The sequence below is a fragment of the Triturus cristatus genome, chromosome 2_2 (assembly GCF_964204655.1).
Source record: "Triturus cristatus chromosome 2_2, aTriCri1.1, whole genome shotgun sequence".
Classification (NCBI taxonomy): domain Eukaryota; kingdom Metazoa; phylum Chordata; class Amphibia; order Caudata; family Salamandridae; genus Triturus; species Triturus cristatus.
This window is the reverse complement of record NC_140582.1, coordinates 1,152,753,083-1,152,776,308: the sequence shown is the minus strand read 5'-3', so window position 1 is coordinate 1,152,776,308 and position 23,226 is coordinate 1,152,753,083. Positions and strand designations below refer to the sequence as shown.

The following is a 23,226-nucleotide window of genomic DNA, read 5'->3' as shown; positions in this document are numbered from 1 at the left end:
CCTCTGCAAGGGTCGCTCATTTTCTATGGGACTGTATTGCAACACCACTCCTTTTCAGGCCTTCTTAGAACAGCTGGCTTTAGTCTCTGCTCTTTGGACCTTTTCAACATTTTGAGAAAATTTGATTTTTCAAGCATTTTCGTGGTCGATATATAACATTTCTTTTGCTCATTATAGCATGCCATTTATATTCTGTGGAGTCTTACTCACCCGTTACACTATTCTTAGTCCTCCTATTCAACATTCCTTTTTTGCAAGTCTTATACCAGTATTGACAATATTTTGGTGAATAATTTATTGTATTTCTCTAAAAACATTGGGTGATTCTGGTCCTGCATTGTCCTGAGGAGGCCATGCTTGGAGGCCGAAACGTGTCAACTTTCATTATTCAGGGCCGACACCATTCATCCAAAAGAAACAAAGGAATCCAATTTGGATTAGACCATACAATGAATGGTGGACCCAAGTGCAGCAGACTACGCAATTCCCGGGAAGATAGCCTGGAGGCCAGGCTGTGGCAATAAATAGCAACCGGACAAATTTGCCAAAAACATCAACGCTACCTGGAACACTCCCTACAAGTACTTGATGTTGAAGAATAATGGGGAACAAACCCACCCCAGCAGGCTCTAAAACTCCATCAAGAGAAGTGTTCAACTCTTGTCCTTTCATTCAGATAGGGCAAAACTGTCCAAAAGAAAACCCGTCTGGACAGTTATCTCGGAATTTAAGCCAGGGGCTGAAGCACTTTACCTATCAAGCACTTATGCACTTTCATGGAAGAAAAGGTTTATGCCACTGAGAATGAGTGAATGGCCCTTTTCAAGACACTTACCAGAATGGCGTCGTTCAACACCGAGTGCAGGGGGTGCGGCTACCCCTCTGAATCAATTGAGCACGTGGTTTGTGCCTGTCCCGCACTGTTTTATGACAGAAGGTCGCTGTTGCTGGGCGAATGGAACAAACTCGGAGTTTGATCGTGTCGACAAGCCATTATAGATTCCATGAACCCTGAAAACACGATGCTCAACATCCGGCTTACTAAATTTGTCACGAGCGGCCAAAAACCTTGGAATGGCAGGTTTGCAAGCTCCCCCGCTTCAACCTGTACTTCCATGAAGTCACCCATGCTGCTAACGAACTCTTGACTATTCTGAATTGATTGCTGAAAACGCTGCCTTGTCTCTACTGTTTTACTCACCTTTACCTCAGTTTTTAGAATGTTAACGTTAGACCATTTTCTGTCCGCCCTTACAATGAGGACACTGCCCTAGTTAGCTTACGCTTTAAATCAGAAAAATCAGAAACCCGGACAATCACAAACATTTATTCGCCAGGGACATCCTGCCCCAATGACCCTTTAGAAAGAATTGCAAAAAGAACAATAGATGGACAGAATGCAGAACAATGTCATACATTCACCCCAGTACAGAGATCTGGGCCCAAGTCCTTCTTTTATTTGCTCACCATGCCATTCCAGTTTAGACCCAGCCATTTGCAAATTATAAAGATTATCCTTTTCAAATTATTCGTATTAACGCATTGCCTTTTTAACTTTTTGTATACAAGAGCTGTTGTTTTTTAATTGTCATGATTTTAATGAAACAATAAAAACAAATTGGTTGACCCAACTAATTTTTTTTTTTTAAACAGTTTTTATTAAGAACAAACTGCAGCATTGAAAGACATTGTACAGACATCTTTGGCAGAGTTACACAAGGTTTTAGCATTGTATCCCACCTTCCGGACCACCAGGAGCACCAGGGAATACAATCTTTGGCAGGCATCACGCTCATTATGATGGTTACAGTTGTACTCTTGGGTCACGATAGCAAGAAAACACGCAACCGGTTCATTTGTAGGTACTCACTATTAATGGCTGTCCCGGGCGGGGGCCATCAATGTCCCATCCTCTCCCCCCAACAACGATTGTCTCTCCCTTCTCAGTTCTATCGTAGGAGATATGCAGATCTCACCCCTATATTTGTTACAGCGTTCCCACTTATGATCCCATTTTTGTGGACACCCTCTCCCTTTATACACTGCTTTTTCCGCAATCATGGCCTAGTCCTTGTCCTTTGCCCAGTCCTGTAAGTGTTGTGTCGTGTCCACCCCCCACTTCTGGGCGATATTTCGTTTTACCCAAATAATTTGAGAGTATTTTTAGTTGATCTAATAATGTACTAGTGTTGGTACCTGTAAACTGCAATCAAAGCATGAAAAGTGCGGGCACAGAGTAACACAGATTATCACTGTAATCCGTTTGTTATCTGATAGAGACTACTAGCTGCAGATTTCTTCACGTAGAATTATCCCCAGGCGTGGGACTGGATCCGGAAAGTTTTTGCCACACCATCCCTGCGCGCCGGGCGCGGGGCGACATCACACGACTCTGCCCAGGCGTCGTCCGCATACGTGACGTCAGCGAGGTCACATAAGACCCGCACCCGCGCGCCCACGTCAGGTTTTCCTTTTCTGCGTGCAACGTGGATCCGTTCCTTGCTGTGGGCCTGTTTAAGGCCCCATTTCTTCCATTCTTTTTTGGTGAAACAGTGTGCGAATGCCTTCGGGCTTTAAAACTTGCATGTTTTGTGGGCGTCTTATGTCGGCGACGGACCCTCACCACATTTGCATGTGGTGTTTGGGGGAGGATCACGGCATCTCAGATTGTGCGGCGTGCCAAACATTGAAGCCGAAGTCGTGGCGGGAGCGCCGAATGAAACTTCTCTCGGGGCGTCTCTCCAGGTCGACGTCCTCACCTCGGTCTGCTTCGGCGGACGGCTTCAGATCCGGCCGTGGTCATCGTCCTCGCCTTTCTCCGATGTCAACGTGAGCGTCGCTCCCCAGTGGGTAAGTGTTGCAGTTCGTCCCTGGGGGCTGGTTTCTGGCCTACCGGGGGCGTGGACTCTCCGCGGGTGATGCGGCCCTGCGTGTCGTCCTATCCACCGTTTCCCGGTGTTGGGGCATCGAGAGTCCAGATAGAGACTTACGCGGCGGCTTTGCAGGCCTTGCTGGCGTCTCCTCCTCCTTCCCCTCCTGGGGCGTCGGCGGATCCCTCTCCTTGCGCAGGGCCCTCCGCGGCGCCGCCGGTGCCTCCGTCCCCGGTGCCGACTACGTCGGATCCAGGCTTGGAGGATGTGGTGCTGTTGGGGTGCGGCTCCTCTGGGGCACCTCCTTCAGGCCACAGCGTCTCTGCCTCGCCGCAAACCCCCACGGGGGTCCCTGTGGTGTCGCGGGAGGTCGCCGGGGCTTGGGTCGCATCCCCGAGCCCCTGTTGGTCCCTTGGCAGGATGGTCCTGTCTAAGGCCGAGGTGACGCCGCTATGGCGCCGGCAGCAGCTTGACCGTACGGAGCCACAGGGGTCAGTGGCCCCTCCTCGTCCCGCTCCTGGTCTAGGGCAGACCCCTCATCCCTCTCCGGGCCCCTCTCGTACCTCCTCACAGGCAGCTGCCTCATTGGAGGGCGAGTCGGAGGTTCTGTCTTCCCTGGAGCCGCCACAAGGGTTGCTGGGTGACCTTTGCCTCCTTCTGGGCCGCGGCCGGCAGAGGGCTTTGCGCCCCTACCTGGGCCCATCCCGTCCCCCCACACAGGTGGTTGCCTCGGCAGGGGTCGAGCCGGCGCCGCTCCGGGGCCGGTGCGGCTCCAGTTCAACTCCGGTCTCCGGTGCGGGGGTGACTTGGAGGTCCCTTGCCCTACGACGCCGGTGTCCTGCCTCAAGCAGCGTACTCTATGGCTCCGTGCAGGGGTCGTACCGCGTATTCGTCTTCGGACGCTCCTTCTTCTCCGGAGGCAGGCTGCATATTGGTATCGTCTTCCCCGGAGACTGGTCGCCGTGTGGTGTCCTTTTCACCGGCGTCAAAGGGTGGTTCCCCGCCCTTCCTGAGGCAGGGGTGTTCGTCGGAAGAGCGGCAGGTCCCTCATTCTTCGGCTCCTCCTGACTTCCAGGTCTGGCCCTTGCCCGCCTCGCTTGGCCTCGGGGACGGCCGCCTTAGTTTGCAGCCGTCGCCCACAGAGGAGCGGCTTTCTCCACCGCGGGGTCCTACGGATGCGGGTGCGGCCTTAGCTCACGCGGTGTTCACAGCTGTGGGCATCCTACGCATGGGTGACCCGTTGGCTCATTTTCCGGCGGACCATCTGTTGGAGGTCCTCCACCAGGGCTCTGGTGGGAGGGAAATCTTGCTTCCCTTTGAAGGTTCGCTCCTTTCTGCCTTGACGGGGGGGCTTGGAGGCGTCCTGCCTCCGGGGAGCCGGTGCCTTTGCTTCTTCTGCATCGGCACCTTCCGACGCCGCGTGACCCGCGTGCCTGTCCGTTCACCCCTCCGCCGCCAGTCCCCTTCTGCGGACTGCTTTTCCCTCCCTGCAACCCCTGTTGGCCCTGTCATCCAGAGATGCCCGTTAGCTGGACACTTGGGGACGCAACATTTTTGCCTCGACCAGCGCAGCCCTGCGGGCCCTTAACACCTTGTGTGTGCTGGCTAGGGCCTCCTCCTGTTTATGGGACTCGGCTGAGTCTCTGGGGTCTGCAGTGTCCCTAGACTCTGCTCAGGTGGTTTGGCGGCATTTGGATGGCTGGGAGCTTACGGCGTTTATTCTCTGCTCCGCTCTGGACGTCTGAGGCGCTGGGACGGGCCATGGCTTCCTCAGTCGCTCTCCGTCACCATGCTTGGCTTCGGGACAGCGTCTTCCCCTAAAATATTCAGGAGAGGCTCATTGATCTCCCATTTGATGGCAGTCTGTTGTTTCCTGCACCGGCCTACTCTGCCATCCAGAGGCTCTTGTCAGGGCTCCGTCCTCCTCCTCCTCCGTCCCCTCCTCAGTGACTTCTGAGTTAGGGTTGCTTTTGGGCCTTCCTAGGCCAGCGGTTCTAGTTGTGGAGTATGTGTTTCCTGCTATTTACGTCCTTCCTTGGGACTTTGGCATTGTTGGCTGCTGGACGGCCTCTTGTTGTTGTGTGTGAGTTCTGCAGGAGTTGTTGCGCAGACTTGACCCTGAGATTGGGCCTTTTGCTTTGCTTGGGCTGCTGTCATGCCTGTAGCGGGGGTGCTTTTTTTCCCCGTGCTTCTTTTTTTTTCCTCTGCTGCGGAAGTTCTTGCAAAGAGGGTTCCCATATATTGGGACTTCATGTGCCCTATGTGGGGTTATGGTAGCTGTCATATGGCTTAAGCTCTGCTGGAGGGTTCTGGTCGCCTTCGGGTACCTGTTCTCCATGGTGTTTACGTAGTTTGCTTTGCTTCCTGAGGTCATGTGCGCGGCCACTCGTGGTGGTGGCGGCCCGGGCCTCTCCTCCTCTCCCCGCTCCCGTTCTGCGGTCTGGGATGTCCCAGTGTTCTCCCTTGCCAGGCGTTGCCTACTTGGTCTTCCTGGGGCCTCGGGCTGTTCTTCTTGCCTCTGGCCTTGACTGCCGGCGTTGTTCTGGCTCGCAGGCTACTCTCCATCTGGAATGGGCTCGCCTTCTTCTCCTTGGTTTCCTTGGGCCCTCTAGGCTTTTTCTTCTTCCGTCTTCCTGTCTTGGCATTCAGTGGAAGCTATGTTGCCTTTTGGGGGATTGGGGTGCTTCGGCCTCTCCGTCCTTCCCCTTGGTTCCTCTGCAGTGAGTGTACGAGCCTCTTCAGCCTTCCTTCCCTCCTACGTTCCCTTGGGGTCGGTGGTGTTTAGCTTGTGGGGGTTCCCTTGGCCTGGCAGGGGCAAGGTTCTAACTGGTCCACAGATTTGGTCCCCTGTGGGGCCCTCTGTTCTGCTTTGGCTGGTGGGGTCCTTTCGCAGACCCTCCTTCCCAGGGGGTATTGCTAGGGTATCTATTCTAAGTGAAGGAATCTGCGGCTAGTAGTCTCTATCAGATGTACGAGTTACTTACCTTCGGTAACGATGTATCTGGTAGAGACGATTCTAGCCGCTGATTCCTTCACGGCCCGCCCTTCCTCCCCTATTCTGCGAGGACCCTTTGGTTGGTCTACGGTACTCGCCTCCCGGTGGGCGGCTGTGTCTCCTGTGAGTGCCTTCCTTGTTCTTGACGGGTGGCTCCGTCTGGGGGCGGTTCATTCCTCCCTTGGTTCTTTGGAGGATGGGGTTTCGGTGCGCCGGTGCACTGCTGCTCTGGCTACTCCAGGTTTGAGGGGGGGATTGCTTCTATCCTTGTCCTCCCTTCCATTGCTATCCTCTGGTTTTAAGGTCCTCCGGCCATGTCTTGCCCTTTCCCTTGTGGGTGGTTGCCCTCTAGGTTGGGGTGGCTTGGTGGTTTGTTGTCCCTGTCTGTCTTGGGACTGGTCCCATTCATTGCTCAGGATGAGGGGCGTGGGCTTCCTACGTGTGCCATGACTCTTATGCCTGTTCTTCCCTTCGGGGCACAGGGATGGGAGGTTGTCTATGTGCGGGCAGGGTGGCTGCGCAGGTTTCTGCTTGTTCTTCTTTCTTCTTTCCCTGCCCTTGGGGTCTGCGGTGTTGGCACTACCCTGGTGGTGTTGTTAGTCACCGTTTCTTTCCAATTTTTCTGCTCTTTGCACACTGTTTCCATGCTCCCACAGTTTTTATCTGGTGGTTCCGCGTTGTGGTGTGGAAAAGTTCTCTGAAGAAAACTGACGTGGGCGCGCCGGGGCGGGTCTTATGTGACCTCGCTTACGTCACGTACGCGGACGACGCCTGGGCAGAGTCGCGTGAAGTTGCCCTGCCCCCGGCGCGCAGGGATGCTGTGGCAAAATTTTTCCAGATCCAGTCTCACTCCTGGGGATAATTCTACGTGAAGGAATCTGCGGATAGAATCGTCTCTACCAGATACATTGTTACCAAAGGTAAGTAACTAGTACGATTTCATTATCTTTTCAATGTGTTCGTTTATTTAAAAATGATTGAACTATATTAGGCAAGATATTCCGTCAGAGGCCAAACAAAACTTAGAAAGTTGGCATCTTTAGAAATTTGATGTTGATCTATCCCTCTGGAGCCACTTTATCGTTCGATAATGACAGCTGTAGTCTGGCTAATAACCATTTGTTCCATTGTCGATGACATCATCTTTGAAGACAACTACTACCGCCTTTGCGACCACCCCAACAATGCCCTATCGATCGATAACCCCAGATTTTACTATAGTGATGAGCCATCAGTTATATGGTCAACTTGGCCCACAGACAGTGTTCAGCAATGATAACACAGATTTTAGTAAAAACAGTATCTACTGTTCTATTTCTGATGGACACCCTAAGCAAAGTATCCCCTCAGACTTGACACTCAAGGTTGACACTTGCTTGGGGGGCATGGCCTAAACTGAATCCGACACTGAATCCTGTTTCCCAATCGCCACACTTGCCTGCCATCGATACCCCATGTGAGGTAAAACCAAAGAGGACGGACGAACCGGTGGAAGCCCACCGAAGACTTAAATACCTGCGGTCGAGGCCTGGAACCGGGGTGCAGCGGAAACCGGGGGACAGCCGGGCACACTCGTGGCTGGCGCAGAGATCTGTCGCCTGGATGAACTATGGGCGGCGGCGGGGTGGATTCTTACATTGACCGGTTCACCGCCAGACCAGCCCTCTTCACGTCATTCGGTAACGGCCTGGGTGGGAACAGTGACAAAGTTGGGGAGACCGAGTCACCCGCGGCTTGTGAGCAGCCTGGGAGCCTGGTCAGAGGCACAGCCCTGGTCGTGGCAGGACTGCGATAGATGGTGGGCGTCCCACAGTCCCTGTCCCGAGTGAGCGGGTTTGATGGAGTTCTGGCTGGGCCAGGCTCTGCTCGCCCGGTTGGTCCCATTATACAGCCCTGACGCTCATCATGCCGGGGTGGCATGACTTAGGCAATCAAGGCCCGAGAGAGGAGGGCAAGGGGCGGAGCCGATACCAGATGGGTCGACCCAGCAGCCGGGCCCTCATGAGCCCTATGACGCCCACTGGAGTGAGGGAGGTACCTACCTGAGCGGGTTGGATGGCGGTGGTGAAGGGAAAGGGGCTGCCCAACAGTTGCCCAAGAGCTTCAAAAGATAAGAAGGGAATTCGAGGTGGGGGGAAAAGGAGGGGGCAACCCCATCACCCAACAACAGTGAGAGTAGGGTTGAGGGCTCCCTTCCTGAAAACGCAATGCACCCGTCAGAGGGCCATCGGGTCAAGGAGGCAGACAGTTAACCGGACGAAGCTGGCTATGGTGAGGAGGGTGGACTCGCCAGCGCACCACTGCCCATCTCAAAGGAAAATGGACAGGTCACATCCCAATATTTAGACAGAGAATAAAGTGCTCTATTTTGGGCCAAAGGAGAGACTATCCAAAAATACACAATAGTCAAAGACAAAGAAACAAAGCAGTCAAGGCAAGGCAAAGTAGATCGCTACGCTAAAGTATTGGGTCCCCTAACAGCTGAGGGAGAAACGCTGCCACCAGCAGACAATATGGTTCTCCCGCAAGCGATAATCTTCCGGGTAAGCACTGGAGGGCAGGATAGCAGAGGTGCGCTCAGAAGTTACCCTATTGAGACAGGACTTGAGAAATGTGCCTGAAAGGGTGATGCAAGCAGAGCACCGCATATCAGGTGGCTAATTAGTTTAGGAGGCTAAAGCCAGACATAATCCTGCTTCAAGAAACTCACCTCCGGGGTACCCGATGTGTGTTCCTCAGAAGGAAATCATACATGACTTTGGCACACGCAGGTTTCACTCGGTTCCGGAGGGTTAGCCATAATCATTAAAAGGAACCCCCCCCCCCCTTTCGAATCACTAAAACCTGGGCAGACCCCAACGGTACCTTCGTTGTGGTCCAGGGGCTATGGGGACAAAGTGATCTCACACTAATCCGTCTCTATGCCCCCAGGACTGCTAAAAGGCACCCTAGACAAGGTGGCAGAGATGCTACTGGATTCCGAATCCTCAACACACATAAAAGGAGGTCACTTTAATGAGGTGGTCAAGCCAGGCGTAGACCGTACATGCATCGTTTGGGGACAGAAAGACCCGAAGCGTTTAGCTGATCTTTTACAAACACTGGAGCTGGTTGTTATCTCGCATAGACACCATCCGACAGACTGCATGTACTCCTTTTCCAGAGCATATAAGGTGTTCGCTAGGCTAGAGAACCTCCTGGTCCCAGCGGGAGAGATAGGGGAGGTCATACAGATAAAATATCTGGCAAGAGGGTTACCTGACTACTCACCTTTGTGGATGATGGTCTGTGGGAAACCTCACAGGCACCGATCGGGGTAGAGACTCAGTGCTTGGGATCTTAGAGAGACAGCAGTAGCCTGAGAGATTAGAGTGGAATCAGAACTATATTTGAGTGAAAACAAAGGATTGATATCATGAGATGTCATCTTATGGGAAGCGTATAAAAAGGTACTCCGGAATAGGGCACAAAATATAATTTCACACAAGAAAAAGAGAGAGACCAGGGAGGTAAAGAAACTGAAAGGGAAGCTTATAGATTTGGAGAGACAAACGGTCCTAAGCAGCAACCTGCAGGTACTCCGCCAGATAGCCCTCACCCGTAGGGAGCACCAGGCCCTCACCAGGCACTAATGGCTTCGCATCACCGCCTGTATGACACTGGAGACGAAGCAAGGAGGTTACTAGCTTGGTTAAGCAGAAAAGAGAGAGACTCCAGATGGGTAACAGCCATCCAGGAAGAGTGCACGACACACCAGGAACACCAAAGCATAGTAGACACCTTTGCACCCTACTATGCAGACTTCTACAAAGTCAGGAAACTAGCAGAAATCCCTCAGATCGTCAGCTACCTCTTTGCAATAACCACACCCCACCTTAAGTGGAGACGATGTAACAGCGCTTGAAGGTGAACTAACCTTAGAGGTCATGATGGCCATAGCTAAGCAAAAATCAGGGTAAACCCCGGGACCGAATGGACTGCTAGCTGAATTTTTCAAGGCTAATGCCAGTCTCTTGGTTCCACATCTCCTTTAACTGTACCTGACAGCACGAAAGGAAGGGTCTCTGCCACCAGGCCTCCCAAACGCCACAGTGGTGGTTATACACAAGGCGGGGAAACCGGCGCTAGATTGCGGGTCAGATAGGCCCATCTCATTACTTAATGTAGAAACCAAAATGCTGGCCACAATCCTAGCCACAAGATTGTTGCCAGTGATCACCACTCTTATACATGGCGATCAGTCGGCCTTCATGCCCAAGAGGGCAACGAGATTTAACTTGCGTAGAATTGCCAATTGGTTGGACTCTGTTCAAAACAGAACAGACCCACACGCGATTTTATCCTCAGACGCAGAGAAGGCGTTCAACGCCGTGCACTGGCCATTCATGAGACAGGTTTTAATGAGATTCAGGTTTGGTCCGAAGTTTCTGGCCTGGATAGACCTACTATATACTGACCTTTGGGCACAAGTGCAGGTGAATGGAGCAATGTCATTTTCTTTTCCGAAAAGCTGGGGTACCAGGCAAGGAAATCCCCTCCCCCCTCTGCTCTTCACTTTAATCGTTGAACCGCTGGCATGTCTGGTACAAAATCATCCAGTTATCAGAGGCTTTAGAGAAGAAAAAGGGTGGCTTAGTGAAGTGAAGATATCATTATAGGCTGATGATATACTCCTATACGTTACAGATCCAGACACAACACTACCCACCATACTGCAGATTTTCGATGAATATGGGCACCAGACAGGGTACTGGATAAATTGGGAGAAATCTAGCTCCTATGCTGTAGGCGGGGGCACGATTACAATGAAGCTCCCAAGACAACTACGGGTTGGGACAGAGGGATTCCAATACCTCTGCATTTGCATAACCACCAAACTTGCTGTGGGCATTGATCGCAGCATCAAACTGATATTGAGGGAGTTCCACGAAGATGTGGAAAGATGGAGGAAGCTTCCTGGGGAGAGCAGAAATGTACAAAATGATCATCCTCCCCAAGCTGCTGTATATCCTTCAGAACACATAGCATAAAATCTCAAAGAAGATTTTTAAGACCATAGATCACGAGAACCACGTACTACTGTGGGGTGGCTATCCAGACTCTGCAACAAAGCCAATGCAATGGAGGGATAGCCCTCCCGGACTTAGGTCCCTACTACCGGGCGGCCCACGTGGTGGCAATAAACGAATGGGTGCACCTCTCAGGTGAATATCCAACATATGCTCTAGAGAGGCTTTAATTCCAAACTCTCACACACCTCCACAATATATGTGGGAGAAGACGAATAAGACGGCTGCTCACAGCTACCCAAATGGCGATAGAAGCATGGAAAGTGGCAGAACGCCAAATGAAATGGGTCAGGAAATATACAAGAGAAACCATTATAGGAAGGGACGCGACTGCCAAAAATAGCCAAATTGCCGGGTTTCAGATCCCGAGATACAATAGGAATCTCCAGACTCTAGGACATATTAGAGAAAGGTTCCCTGATCTTATTCACTCACTACCACGTGAGTATCAGCTGAACGACACTCAAAGATATTGTTATTGTTGTTATTGTTATTTTTAAATATCTACAATTGCAGCATGCCTGGAATGCAGGGAAACCAGACACATCAGAAATCCCAGAATTTGCACCACTAGAGGGCAGACTACTGCAGCGTGAAATTCCAGAGAAATCCATCTCCTGGACATACAAAATGCTTATCAATAACATGCCAGTTAACCTGAGAGCTATTAGAGCGCAGTGGGAAGCAACTACAGGCGAGATGGAAGACCTAGACTGGGAAGCAGCATTAATGCACCCAAGAGAGGTAGCTATAAAATCGAGGCTACGCCTAATACAGTTCTAGATCTTATATAGAGCTTATTTGGACAGGGTGCGCTTGCACAAAATTGCGAGGGCAGAGACACCAGAATGTATCCGCTGCAAAACAGAAAACTGAACTATACCAATACATTATGGGAATGCCACCCAATAAAACTATACTGGACCAAAATAAAAGAGGAGATGGGGAGGGTAGTGGAGGCACAAATAGTCATAGTCATAGGATTTTATTAAGTGCACATATCACCTGTGGGACTCAAAGCGCTAGCCAAAACCCGAGTAGGGATGGAAAGACGATGGCAGGAAAAGAGAATGATCAGAATAGCCAGGTTTTTAGCCTTCTCCGAAACGGACTATGATCAGCAACCATACGCAGCTGCATTGGAAGTTTGTTCCACAAAGTAGGGGCAAGATATTAAATGGATCTGCCGCCATTCCTGGCGGTGTGAATCTTGTGAGGAGTGAGAAGATGTTTGGTTACGGACCTAAGGGTTCTACTAGGTAGGTACGAGATGAGTTTTTGACAATATATCTTGGCCCCTCACCGTGATTGGTTTTATGTACAAGACAGATGATCTTAAAACGGATTTGATTCCTGATGGGGAGCCAGTGAAGAGCTCTCAGACTTGGTGCCGACGGGGACCGTGAAGGTAGATTTAATACAAGTCTGTTGGCATGATTCACTGGAATCCACTGGAAGATCTTGTGTAGTATTTGCATTAGTCCATAGCAGATGCCCGTCACTTGGTTAGCATGGTCTTTCATGGACAAATTGTTATCGATATTCACTACAAGGTTACGTACCACCAGTACCAATAGATCTCAAATAAGTCTTTTTATGCATCCCCATGGTAGTGAATCTCCCACGACGTGAACTCTTGCTGTCCAATCTAGGGCTTATTTTAGCCAAGAGAGATATAGCCAAAAACTGGTGGGCCTCACCCCACAATGGAAGATGGCAGAAAGGTCAGGCTCTGTATATGGGGCCAGAAAAGGTGGTATATCGGGTAAAAGGGTGCCCAAAGAGGTTTAAAAAGATCTGGCGTCCCTGGTTGAGATACCATGGGTTGGAACTGGGGAGTGGGTCAGTTGATTTTGGGCCAGACCTGGGGACACTAGAATGACAAGACGCAAGCTTCTTGGTTTCCAGCGACATATGTCAGAAATTAGTTTGAGTTTTCAAATACTGTATTGTGTGGCAGCCATGTTGAAAACAAATCGTGTTGTTTTTGCCTTCAGCCAGATGTAAATTCTGATACCCTATGATTTCTCTTTGTCGACAGCATGAAAATGGGTTCATGTAATATTTTTAAGAAAAATGTATCCATAAAAACAAGGAAGAAGAATAAGAAGAGGGAAACCAAACAGGCCAGGGTATGAGTGAGAGCTCAGACCGATGCACTTAGTTCCCAGCAATAAGTTAGTGAACTGGTGCTTTGGTCACCTCCTTTACGTTGGGTGGTATAATGAGTATTACAAGATAGCTCATTAACAAAAATAACCAGTGCATAGGTTAGCAGTATATTAATCAACTACCAAGTTTCAGTCTGAACAACAATCTGCTTAGTAATCATGGCTGCAGCAACCTCTGCAAACATCGTTCTGGATGCGAACCAGTGTCACAACCACCACCTGCTCCTCCACAACTTCGACCACCTACAATGCACACCTGACCAAAGGAAATGGATACAACTGATGAAGAAGCTTACCTTTGGAAGTGCCAATCAGCTCAAGTCCTATAATCGGACAATTACATTGCCTCGATAACCAGTTCACTGGCACTGCCACATGTTGACTTGCCACCAGACGATATAACTATTATTAGAAGGAATGTCCATGCAGTTTTGATTGCCTGTCTCGGCTTGAAACGGAGTACTTGCAATGAGAATCTTTGAAGTCTATTCCTTTTTTGATTGCAATAAAATAGTATGCATAATGAGGAATCGAAAAAGGTGCTTCTTATGCTGGCTTCACACTCGTCCTAATATTTCTTTCAATGTACAGCATACCTGATAGGGAGGACTGCCAATTGGTCAGCTTTGGAAAGATGGTCTCCACCTTGGCCGCCACATCCATTAAGGCAGCTAATTCATATGGGCAATATTATCCGTTTGATAGGCAGGCCCTACCTGGAAGACAGGTGGCCAATACAGTTAAAATAGCTCTTTATTAGATACCGCTTTGGTTCCCTCCCAAGCCTTATCCATGCAGTGCCTTGGCTCAGTACCACCAACGTTTGTTGCAGACTGTGTGTAAGACTGGGAAGGAGGATATCACCCACATAACTTGCCTGTATTCTGGCCTGTTTCTTGAAAGAAGGAGACTATATTAAGAAATCTTTTTAACCAACGTGGTATACATAGATGCAGGTAGGCGGTAATTGCTTGCTTCAAGGCAACGGACCCCACATTAAATGGTAACTTTACTTCATTTTTAAAACTTGCGGCAGTAAAACTAGATTTGTGAGAATTGCAGCCTCTCTCTTCTGTTTATTAAAAACCTGTCTTTTAAATGAGACTTTTGATATAGCTGCTATGAAATGTTTGTATTACACGCATGTTTACAGATCACGTCTTTTAAATGCTGCACTTGAGGGTTTTAAATGGAAACTCAGCTGGTAAGCAAATAGAACCTCCGCTGGTAATAAATCTGCTTAATCGCTGCCCTAAATAAGAGTCTCCCAGTTACATTTCTTGTTGTGCGTAAGTGGCCCTCTTATGCGAATAGTCACTTGCACGTTTACCCGGTACGTTAGGAGCACTTTAGAATGTTCCTTCCTATAGATGTTTCTATTTTTACCTGTATGTGCTAAATTTACCCTGCTGCTCTTGAGTCTTACTTGTCTTGTGCCTAAGTAGCCCTTTTAAGCTAAAAATCACTTGCACTTTACCCGGTATGTTAGAAACAGTTTAGACGGTTCCTTCCTATAGTGGTCTGTATTTTTACCCTGTATGTGCCGAATTTACCCTGCCTCTCTTGAGTCTTACGTGCTTTATACCAAGTGTTTTAAGTGTTTTTATCAGGATTAAATTGTAATCATTTCTTTATCAAATATGTTTAAATGCTATGTTGATATGCACTTTTAACAGACTTAAATATCTAAATAAGGTACATATTCATTCATTCGACTGTGGCTGGATATGGGTCTTTACTTAGATTGCTGCAGTACGATAATAATGATTAATTCAATGATGTCCTCTGGAAAAGAGAAACTCCCTCTCCAGTCTTTATCGTTGGTGCAATGGATGACAGTCACTAGTTCTATGCAGTGCTCACAATTTTCATCCTCAAACAAGTTGTATGATCCTGATCTCATAAAACACTCTTGTTGTTTAATGCATGTTGGAATGTTCACTGGTATTGTGGAATCCTCATTTTGAGGGATCATGATCTCGAAGGAAGCCACATTCTCTCTGCAATTAATACAAGTTGGGTGTCTGCTTTAGAACTGATGATACTTTGTATCTTGCATTTATCAAAAACATTTATTCTATTTTTCCATACCTCTAAAATCTTAATGTATATGGGTGATACCTGAGTTTTTTCAAAGTAGTACAGTTCATGGAGTTGTATCAGTAGTCACAGTAGCCCACTTGAATCTAATATTTTGCCCTATCCGGTGGTCTTACAAATAACATGAAAAGTTTGAAGATGGCTAAATAATCTGATTGTTGCTTTTCATTTTCTTCCCTAGGTCATCTGCAAATGTTTGATATGTTCAATGTGGAAAAATGGCCAATAGTACAGGCCTTTGCACTAGACGGCATTGGCGGTGGTGGATTTTTTACCATGAAACATGAGGTAGGTTTGTGTACAATTTACTTATGTTAGGTTACAGCAATTTATTAATCGCACATCTACCCTGAGGTGTCTTGCCACTGACTTCTAAAGAGCAAGGGAAGGAGCCTAACTGTTAAAGAGCCAAGTTTTTAGCTCCTTCATAAAGATCAGCGTGGGCATAGTTCTGATTGTTCCAGCACCAAAGATCTGCCTCCCCAGTTAACTCTGCGAAATCTGGGAGCCATCATTTGATTCTCTCACAGGGAACGCAGCAGTCTGCTAGGGACGTACCATTCAAAGGAGTGCTTCAAGAACTCGGGGCCAATTTTATGTAATGCTCTGTAGGCAGTGCAAAGGACTTCAAATTTGATACGGCTTCTTACTGGAAGCCAATGCAGTTGCCGAATTTCCTTAGCAACAGATTTTAATTTAGTAGTCCCAGTAAGGAGCCTAGCTGCTGTATTCTGTATTATCTGTAACTTGTTACGGTTTTTACCTGCATATTAACATAAAGGCCATTGCAGTAATCCCATTTTGAAAGAACTAATGCAGTATTCACTGTCTTTTTAGAATGCACTGGGATGAAAGGAACTCATTTCTTAATCATTCTAAGCAGGTAGAAGCAGGAGGAAAATAAAGAATTGATTTGCTACCCAAAGGTTTGCTCTCCATCTATTACAATTCCTACATTTTTAGCCTTGATCACTGGGATAGGGGTAGGGCCCAATTTTTCTGGCCACCAAACAGGAAACCAGGCAGGAGGAAGAGTCCCAGGCAGAACTACTTCTTTGAATTAAGTTTAAGGCAGTGTCTGTTCATCCAAGAACTGATTGCCAAAGTGCAATCATGGAAATTGGCAGATACCTCAGTACCGTTTTTGAAGGCTGACAAAACAATCTGAGTATCGTATGTGTACGAGGCTAGCGAAAGGCCAAAATATTTAACCAAAAGGACCAATTCTGCAACATAAATGTTGGGCTGATAGACCAACCCTGCGTGACCCCGCACGGGGGAGAAAAAGAAGAGGATTCAAAATGACCCATGACCAGTGCTATTGATTGTAGTCTGTAGAGATTTGACCTTAACCTTGATACCCAAAGTACTGAGATGATTGATCAACATCATGTGGTCAATCGTATCAAATGTTGCTGACAAATTGAGGAGAATAAGGGCTGGAGCTCCACCTCTGTCCAGCGCGACCCTAATCTCTGTAGCTTTAATCAAAGTGGACTCTGTGCTATGCCCAGACCTGAAACCAAATTGAGTCTCTTCCTTCAATTGATTCTCTTGTTTATATTGTGTAAACTGAGAATTCATAACTTTTTATACTACTTTAGAGGGTAGCAGAAGGCACTAAATGGGCTGACAATTGTTGGGATCAACAGGTTTCGGGGTGGAGCTCTTTAAAAGAGGAAGAATTGAGGCAATTTTTCACGGAGCGCGGAAAACTCCCGTAATAAACATGGAGTTGAAGATGGCTGCCAGATTTGCACCTATCAGGTCTGGGATATGTTTCAGAACTGAGGTAGGGCAGGGGTCGGAAGGCGAGCCAGACTTTGCCTTGCTAACCATGATGGCTGCTCTGCCATTAAAGGAGAAAATTCAGTGAAGGAACAAACCTTGTGAGAATCCTGGAAGAAATCAGATATGACATTAGAAGGAATTGTGGTGTCAAAGATGGAATTAATTTGATTAACTTTATCCTTAAAACACTGCCCCAAAGTGTTGCAAAAAGCTTGCGTGTTACTGGAATTATTACCAGGAAGTGTTGTGAGTTTAGACACTACTTGAAAAGGTTGTTTATCAGAATCTTTAGCTGTCTCTATTTGCTGAGTGAAATAGTTGCTCTTTTCCTTGATTAGAAGATGTTTATATTTAGCAAAAGCCTGCTTCTACCAAGATCTCTCTAGCAAATCTTATTGCAACTGGCAACGTCTTTCTCTTCCAGGGGGTATTCATCAATAAGTCATAAGCACTGAATGGCCCATGTGCGGGTTCCCCGGAGCATATACAAAATATATATATTATATATATATCAAAGTAACTCCGCTCGTACCGCTCCCTGAGACTGGAAAAGATTGACACGGACTCCGATTCACTGGTGCTGCAGGTTTATTGTGAAGAGAAAAGAAAACAGCAGGATATGTGAAGGAGGAAAAAAGGAAAAATTGTTCTTTTTTAAGAAGACCCCTCACTCACCAACCTAGTTGGTGACATGCTTCATCATTGGGGTCCCACCCAAGTAGCCGAATGCTACCCGGGTGTGCTTCAACGCCTGATTACAGCGGAGCAGGTTTTTTTACGCAACGATAGCGCAAGTGAATTAGAAATGTCTTTATTGTTCTCCCTAAAGTTTAATCTGGAGCAATAAGACAAGATTAAAAACAAGGTGTAATACCTAAACAGGTTAGATTGACCTAAGGTATCTGTCAAAAGTGGAAAGTGGTGGTCTACATGTTTCAACCTTTCATGGATAGTACTAGGTTTTCTTCAGGACTTATGCAAGGACTGAGGAAATATGAATTTTGTGATCAGTTATGTCCCCTATCGTAGACCCCAACGGCTCCATGTGCATGCTATAAGTACATGTATGTTCCCTCCTGCTCCAGTTTGGAAGACGCAAATATATGTGCGTCCACCGTCAACATGTCCTCTTTCAGATCCGCCATGAATGGGTCAGATATTCCATTCCTAAGTATGAAAGGCCAACGACTTTATGTGGTTCACTTTCCACATTTTACAGATTCAGGCAAGTAGGCCCGAATTCTGTCATCAAGCCTTTCCCTGTCTTCTGCCTCTGAAAGCTCCAGTCTGAGCCTGCATCTGTGACCATGAACTTTGTCCTACTCCCTGCGCGGCTAACGGTGCCTGATCCAGCCAGTCGCCTGCCAAACACTGTATTTCACCTTCAAGATTATCTCCTCCGCTCCTCATCCGATGCATTCCTGTCTAGTAGTTTAGGTAAACATTCCTCCAGCTACCGTGCAAAGGGCCAGGCCTCGCTGCCCTCATGCAAGTAATTCATAGCCCCGTTACCATGGAATATTCCTACCCCCTCGCATCTAGTGTAGACACTTAGACGCTTGTACACGCACTAACAGTCAGTATAGTCAGTATAGAATAAGATTCTATCCTAAGAGACCTCTCTTTTTGGATAACACAGTTCTTTAAACATAGGATATTAGATATGATTTGGGATTAGGTTGACATAACCCCAGACTTCTGTCTCCACATGTAGAGCTAAATGTCAAGTCTCCTTCACCCTCTAGTTGCACGTCAATCACACGTCATGCGGCTGCGCGCGCATCTCTGCCAAATATTTCTGCTGACATTGCAGGATTCTCCTATGGATCCACCCACTTGTGACATCATGTATGATGACGTTTATTAAATTACGCCCATGTATACGCCTCTATTAGCTACGTATGCACAGTTTATCTGTATTATCAGCTGTTACGCCTCTTGCATCTGTTTCACTGTAATGTATTTTCTATAAAACTGCTTATCTGTCAATAATGTATGCCCTTCCTTCCTGAACTCTCGTGGTGATGGAATAGAATGCCTACAATTCGAATTGTATTCCTTTGTATAGGAATAAAGCCTTTTAAAACCTCTAATACCACGGATTCTGCCTCTTATATTTACTGAGTTATTCTTAATAGACTTTACCGCATAAAAAATAGTACCGGTAACGAAATATTTACCACAGGACCTGAGCGGTATGCACACGCTAAGGTGAACCTGTCTCTTTGTCACACATGAACCATGCCGTGTAGTTACGGTATGACAACCTTTAAGCCTTCTGCGAAAGGATAAAAAATTCTGGAAGACAAATAAACAATCACACACAGATTGTTATTACTGTGTAGTGGTCAAGCCATTCCTTTCATTGGTATCTGCATTGTGAGGCTTATAACGCGGTATGTGTAATTTTTCCACACACCATGCACATCGTACAATTTGTGCGCTGTGAGTTTGTGTTACAACAGTGGTTATTTGGAAACGAACCGATTTACAAATCGACCCCTATTCGTAGTATCATACCCACAATAAGCATTTTCCCAGTGGGTGTCACAACGCTCACCTAAAAAGGGGAGCATGTTTCGCGGTGGAGCTATCAAAATATACATGTGCACAATTTGTACTGCTGTACTTGTGCCAATGTGAACAGACCAACAGACATGTGGGAGGATAAACCAAGAATCAAGCTTACTAGAGACTAGCTTCCGTCTCGCTCCATGGAAACCGTGGGGGGGGGCGCTGGTTATAGTCACACACTGTTGGCGTAAAACACAAAGCAATGTTGGGATATTTTATCACATACCTTGTCTCTCAGCTTATAGTCAAGCGGAGCCCACCCGCATTAGGTTAATACGTCATCAAACCATACCGCCCGCCTTCCTACCTAGGGAGACACCCTGCACGGAGACTCGAGGATCCAGCAGTGTGTCTCGCAGCGGTTTTTAAGCCGGACTGTGATCCGTGTTCTTCCTGAAACGTGACGTGTGACATTGTCACGTGATTACATCAGGGGGGCGTGGCCATGAGTGGGTCAATAATATCGTACAGCGCGGAGGAAACAACCTGGAACCTTCAAAACTAACGAAATGAAAAAGAATGGTGTATCTATCTGATACATTGTTTGTTAAGAATTGTCAGAGACTTGTCAGTCTCGTTTGTAAATTGTCCTGGAAGTGTATGGGCTAAAGTTGGAGTCTCCCTACAAGTAAGGATAGAAGAAAGACTTCTTATGGTTCCAAGTCTAGTGTTTTGGTTGCAGTTGTTGGATGACACACACTACATTTTCCACAGGGATAGTGGCCCAGAAACGTGCGAGAAACCAACCTCGGGTAGCCCTTCTAGAAGAAAAACCAACTACAGTAAAAGACACACCACTAACATGTGTGACTACATATTGTACGGTCTCTAACCTGGTGACACGTTCTATCAACAAGCACTGGGGAATTCTCCAGACAGGGAATCTACATTGGGAGAAACCTCTATTCTCCTTCAAGAGAGCGAGGAGTCTAAAAGACACACTTGTAACCACCCGACCCAGATTAAGGGAACAAGACAACACAAGCTCTGTTTTGAATGCATGGGGCCTACCAAACATCAAAGGCCACTATCTCTGTGGAAATTGTAGTGTGTGCCATCTAACAACTGCAACCAAAACACTAAACTTGGAACCTGGAAAGGTTTGGACACAAAGGGCACACACTAACTGCAATAGCATGAACGTTGTCGATCTCATAACATGCCCATGCAGCCTACACTTTGTAGGTATGACTGGAAGGAAAGTAAAACAAAGGATATGTGAACTTCGCAGCACAATCAGGTGCAAAAAGTGACCACTAAACTCACTGAGCATTTCCTCCAAAAAAAACACACTACAAATGACATGAGATGGACAGTAATAGAATTAGTCAAAACCAAAGAAAATACTCAACAGCGTTTATTTGAGAAAGAACAACCCTGGGTTTACAGACTGTCTACACATAAGAATGGGTTAAATGACCGTATTCCATGGAATTCTCTAAAGCAGAGGTAATATGTTAATATTGCTCGCCTCTATGGTTTAGAAATCCCCATGCACTGTTATGTCACTTATGAGTAACCATAAGAAGTCTTTCTTCAATCCTTACTTGTAGGGAGACTCCAACTTTAGCCCGTACACTTCCAGGACAATTTACAAACTAGACTGACATGTCTCTGACAATTCTTAACAAACAATGTATCGGATTGATACACCGTTCTTTTTCATTTTGTTAGTTTTGAATGTTCCAGGTTGTTTCCTCCACGCTGTACGATATAATTGACCCACTCATGGCCACGCCCCCTGGCGTCATCACGCAACCACGTGACAATGTGACACGTTTCAGGAAGTACACGGATCACAGTCCGGCTTAAAAACCGCTGCGAGACACACTGCTGGATCCTCGGGTCTCAGTGCAGGGTGTCTCCCTAGGTAGGAAGGCGGGCTGTTTGGTTTGATGACGTGAGTATTAACCTAATGTGGGTGGGCTCCGCTTGACTATAATCTGTGAGAAAAGGTATGTGATAAAATATCCCAACATTGCTCGGTGTTTTACGCCAGCAGTGTGTGACTACAACCAGCGCCCCCCCACGGTTTCCATGGGGCGAAACGGAAGCTAGTCTTTAGTAAGCTTGATTCTTGGTTTTTCCTCCCACAGATCTGTTGGTCTGTTCACATTGGCACAAGTACAGCAGTATGAATTGTGCACATGTATATTTTTATAGGTCCACCGTGAAACATGCTCTCCTTTTTAGGTGAGCGTTGTGACACCCACTGGGAAAATGCTTATTGTGGGTATGATACTACGAATAGGGGTGGATTTGCACTTCGGTTCGTTTTCAAATAACCACTGTTGTAACACGAACTCACAGTGCACAAATTGTACGATGTGTATGGTGTGTGTGGAACAATTACACATATCACGTTATAAGCCTCACAATGAATGTAAGGAATGAACTGACCAATACACAGTAATAACATAATCTGTGTGTGATTGTTTATTTGTCTTGCAGAATTTTTTATCCTTTCACAGAAGGTTGAAAGGTTGTCATACCGCAAGTACACAGCATGGTTCATGTGTGACCCAGAGACAGGTTCACCTTAGCGTGTACATACCGCTCGGGTCCTTGCATAGGTCCTAAAGAAAACCTAGTAATAACCATGGAAGGTTGAAACATGTAGACCACCACTTTTCACTTTTGACAGACACCTTAGGTCAATCTTACGTGTTGGGGTATCCAACATTGTTTTTAGTTCTCGCCTGAGCCAGCGCATGCGCTGCTCTGCGAGACATTTAGTATACGGGTTTTCAAAGTTTCACGCGTGCAGCCGCCATCTGCCTCCCTTCTTGCGCGATCACTGCTGCGCACGCACCACTCGCGTGCTTCTCGATCGCGATCACTTTCGCTTTGATGTATGTGCATTCCTCGCAGCACCCTTTCCTTGCTCTCCCAAGAGCCTCGCTCCGCCCCTCCCCCACCACAGAGCACGTCCCTGCGATTGCGATCACTTTCGCTTGATCGCGATCACTTCCTTGTTACTTTTTTTTTTCTAGTTATTAGTACTGTCGCCTGGTGTACGAGATGGGTCGTGGGTGGGCCTATCCCTGACAATACCCTCTTGAACAGTGTTCAAACTTTCAAATTGCCATTGCCGGCAAGCACGAGTAGAGTGCAGCAGGCACCCCCACCCATGAGCGATCCCGCTGCCTCCGCTGTTTCAACAAACCCTCCGTGCACTGAGTGCAGCAGGCACTCCCTCCCATGAGCGATCCAGCTGCCTCCGCTGTTTGTTTACCTTCCAGAGCGTGGCCAATGCTTGTTTACTTCGCAATCACAACATTATTAGTCACTCGTGTAATAGCAGCACGATCTATCTCTTTAAATCCTCGCAACCAAAGAGGATGTTAAACACATTCAGGTCACTTCCTTTGATAACATCGCACCGCGATTTTGAGGTTATGGCCGACAGGTCGCTGGTAAGCATTCTGCATGATAGTTGAGCCCGGCACGCTTTCTTTTGATACGGAGCATGTTGGCACACGGTTAACTGCATGTGTATTTAGATGCGGTCTTCGAGTGCACAGCGTTTTGATGTTTGAGCCTTGGTACGTAACTGAGTAAGCAGTTTGTATGTTTTACAAACCAAGCACATTTCCATATAACATCATGTGAGCACCTATGCCGTGCGCTGAGTTTCATGGCCACAGTAGTTTTAT

At 47.4% G+C, this 23,226-nt stretch overlaps 1 protein-coding gene across 1 annotated transcript in view; it reads left to right on the top strand.

Annotated features, from left to right (window-relative positions):
* The window catches only part of DNAAF9 (dynein axonemal assembly factor 9), a 1,049,036-nt gene that overhangs the window by 255,656 nt on the left and 770,154 nt on the right, over positions 1–23,226 (top strand). The window contains exon 6 of the mRNA XM_085642690.1: positions 15,387–15,493. Within this exon, the coding sequence (XP_085498816.1) occupies positions 15,387–15,493 (107 nt within the window). The remainder of the gene's footprint in view (positions 1–15,386; positions 15,494–23,226) is intronic.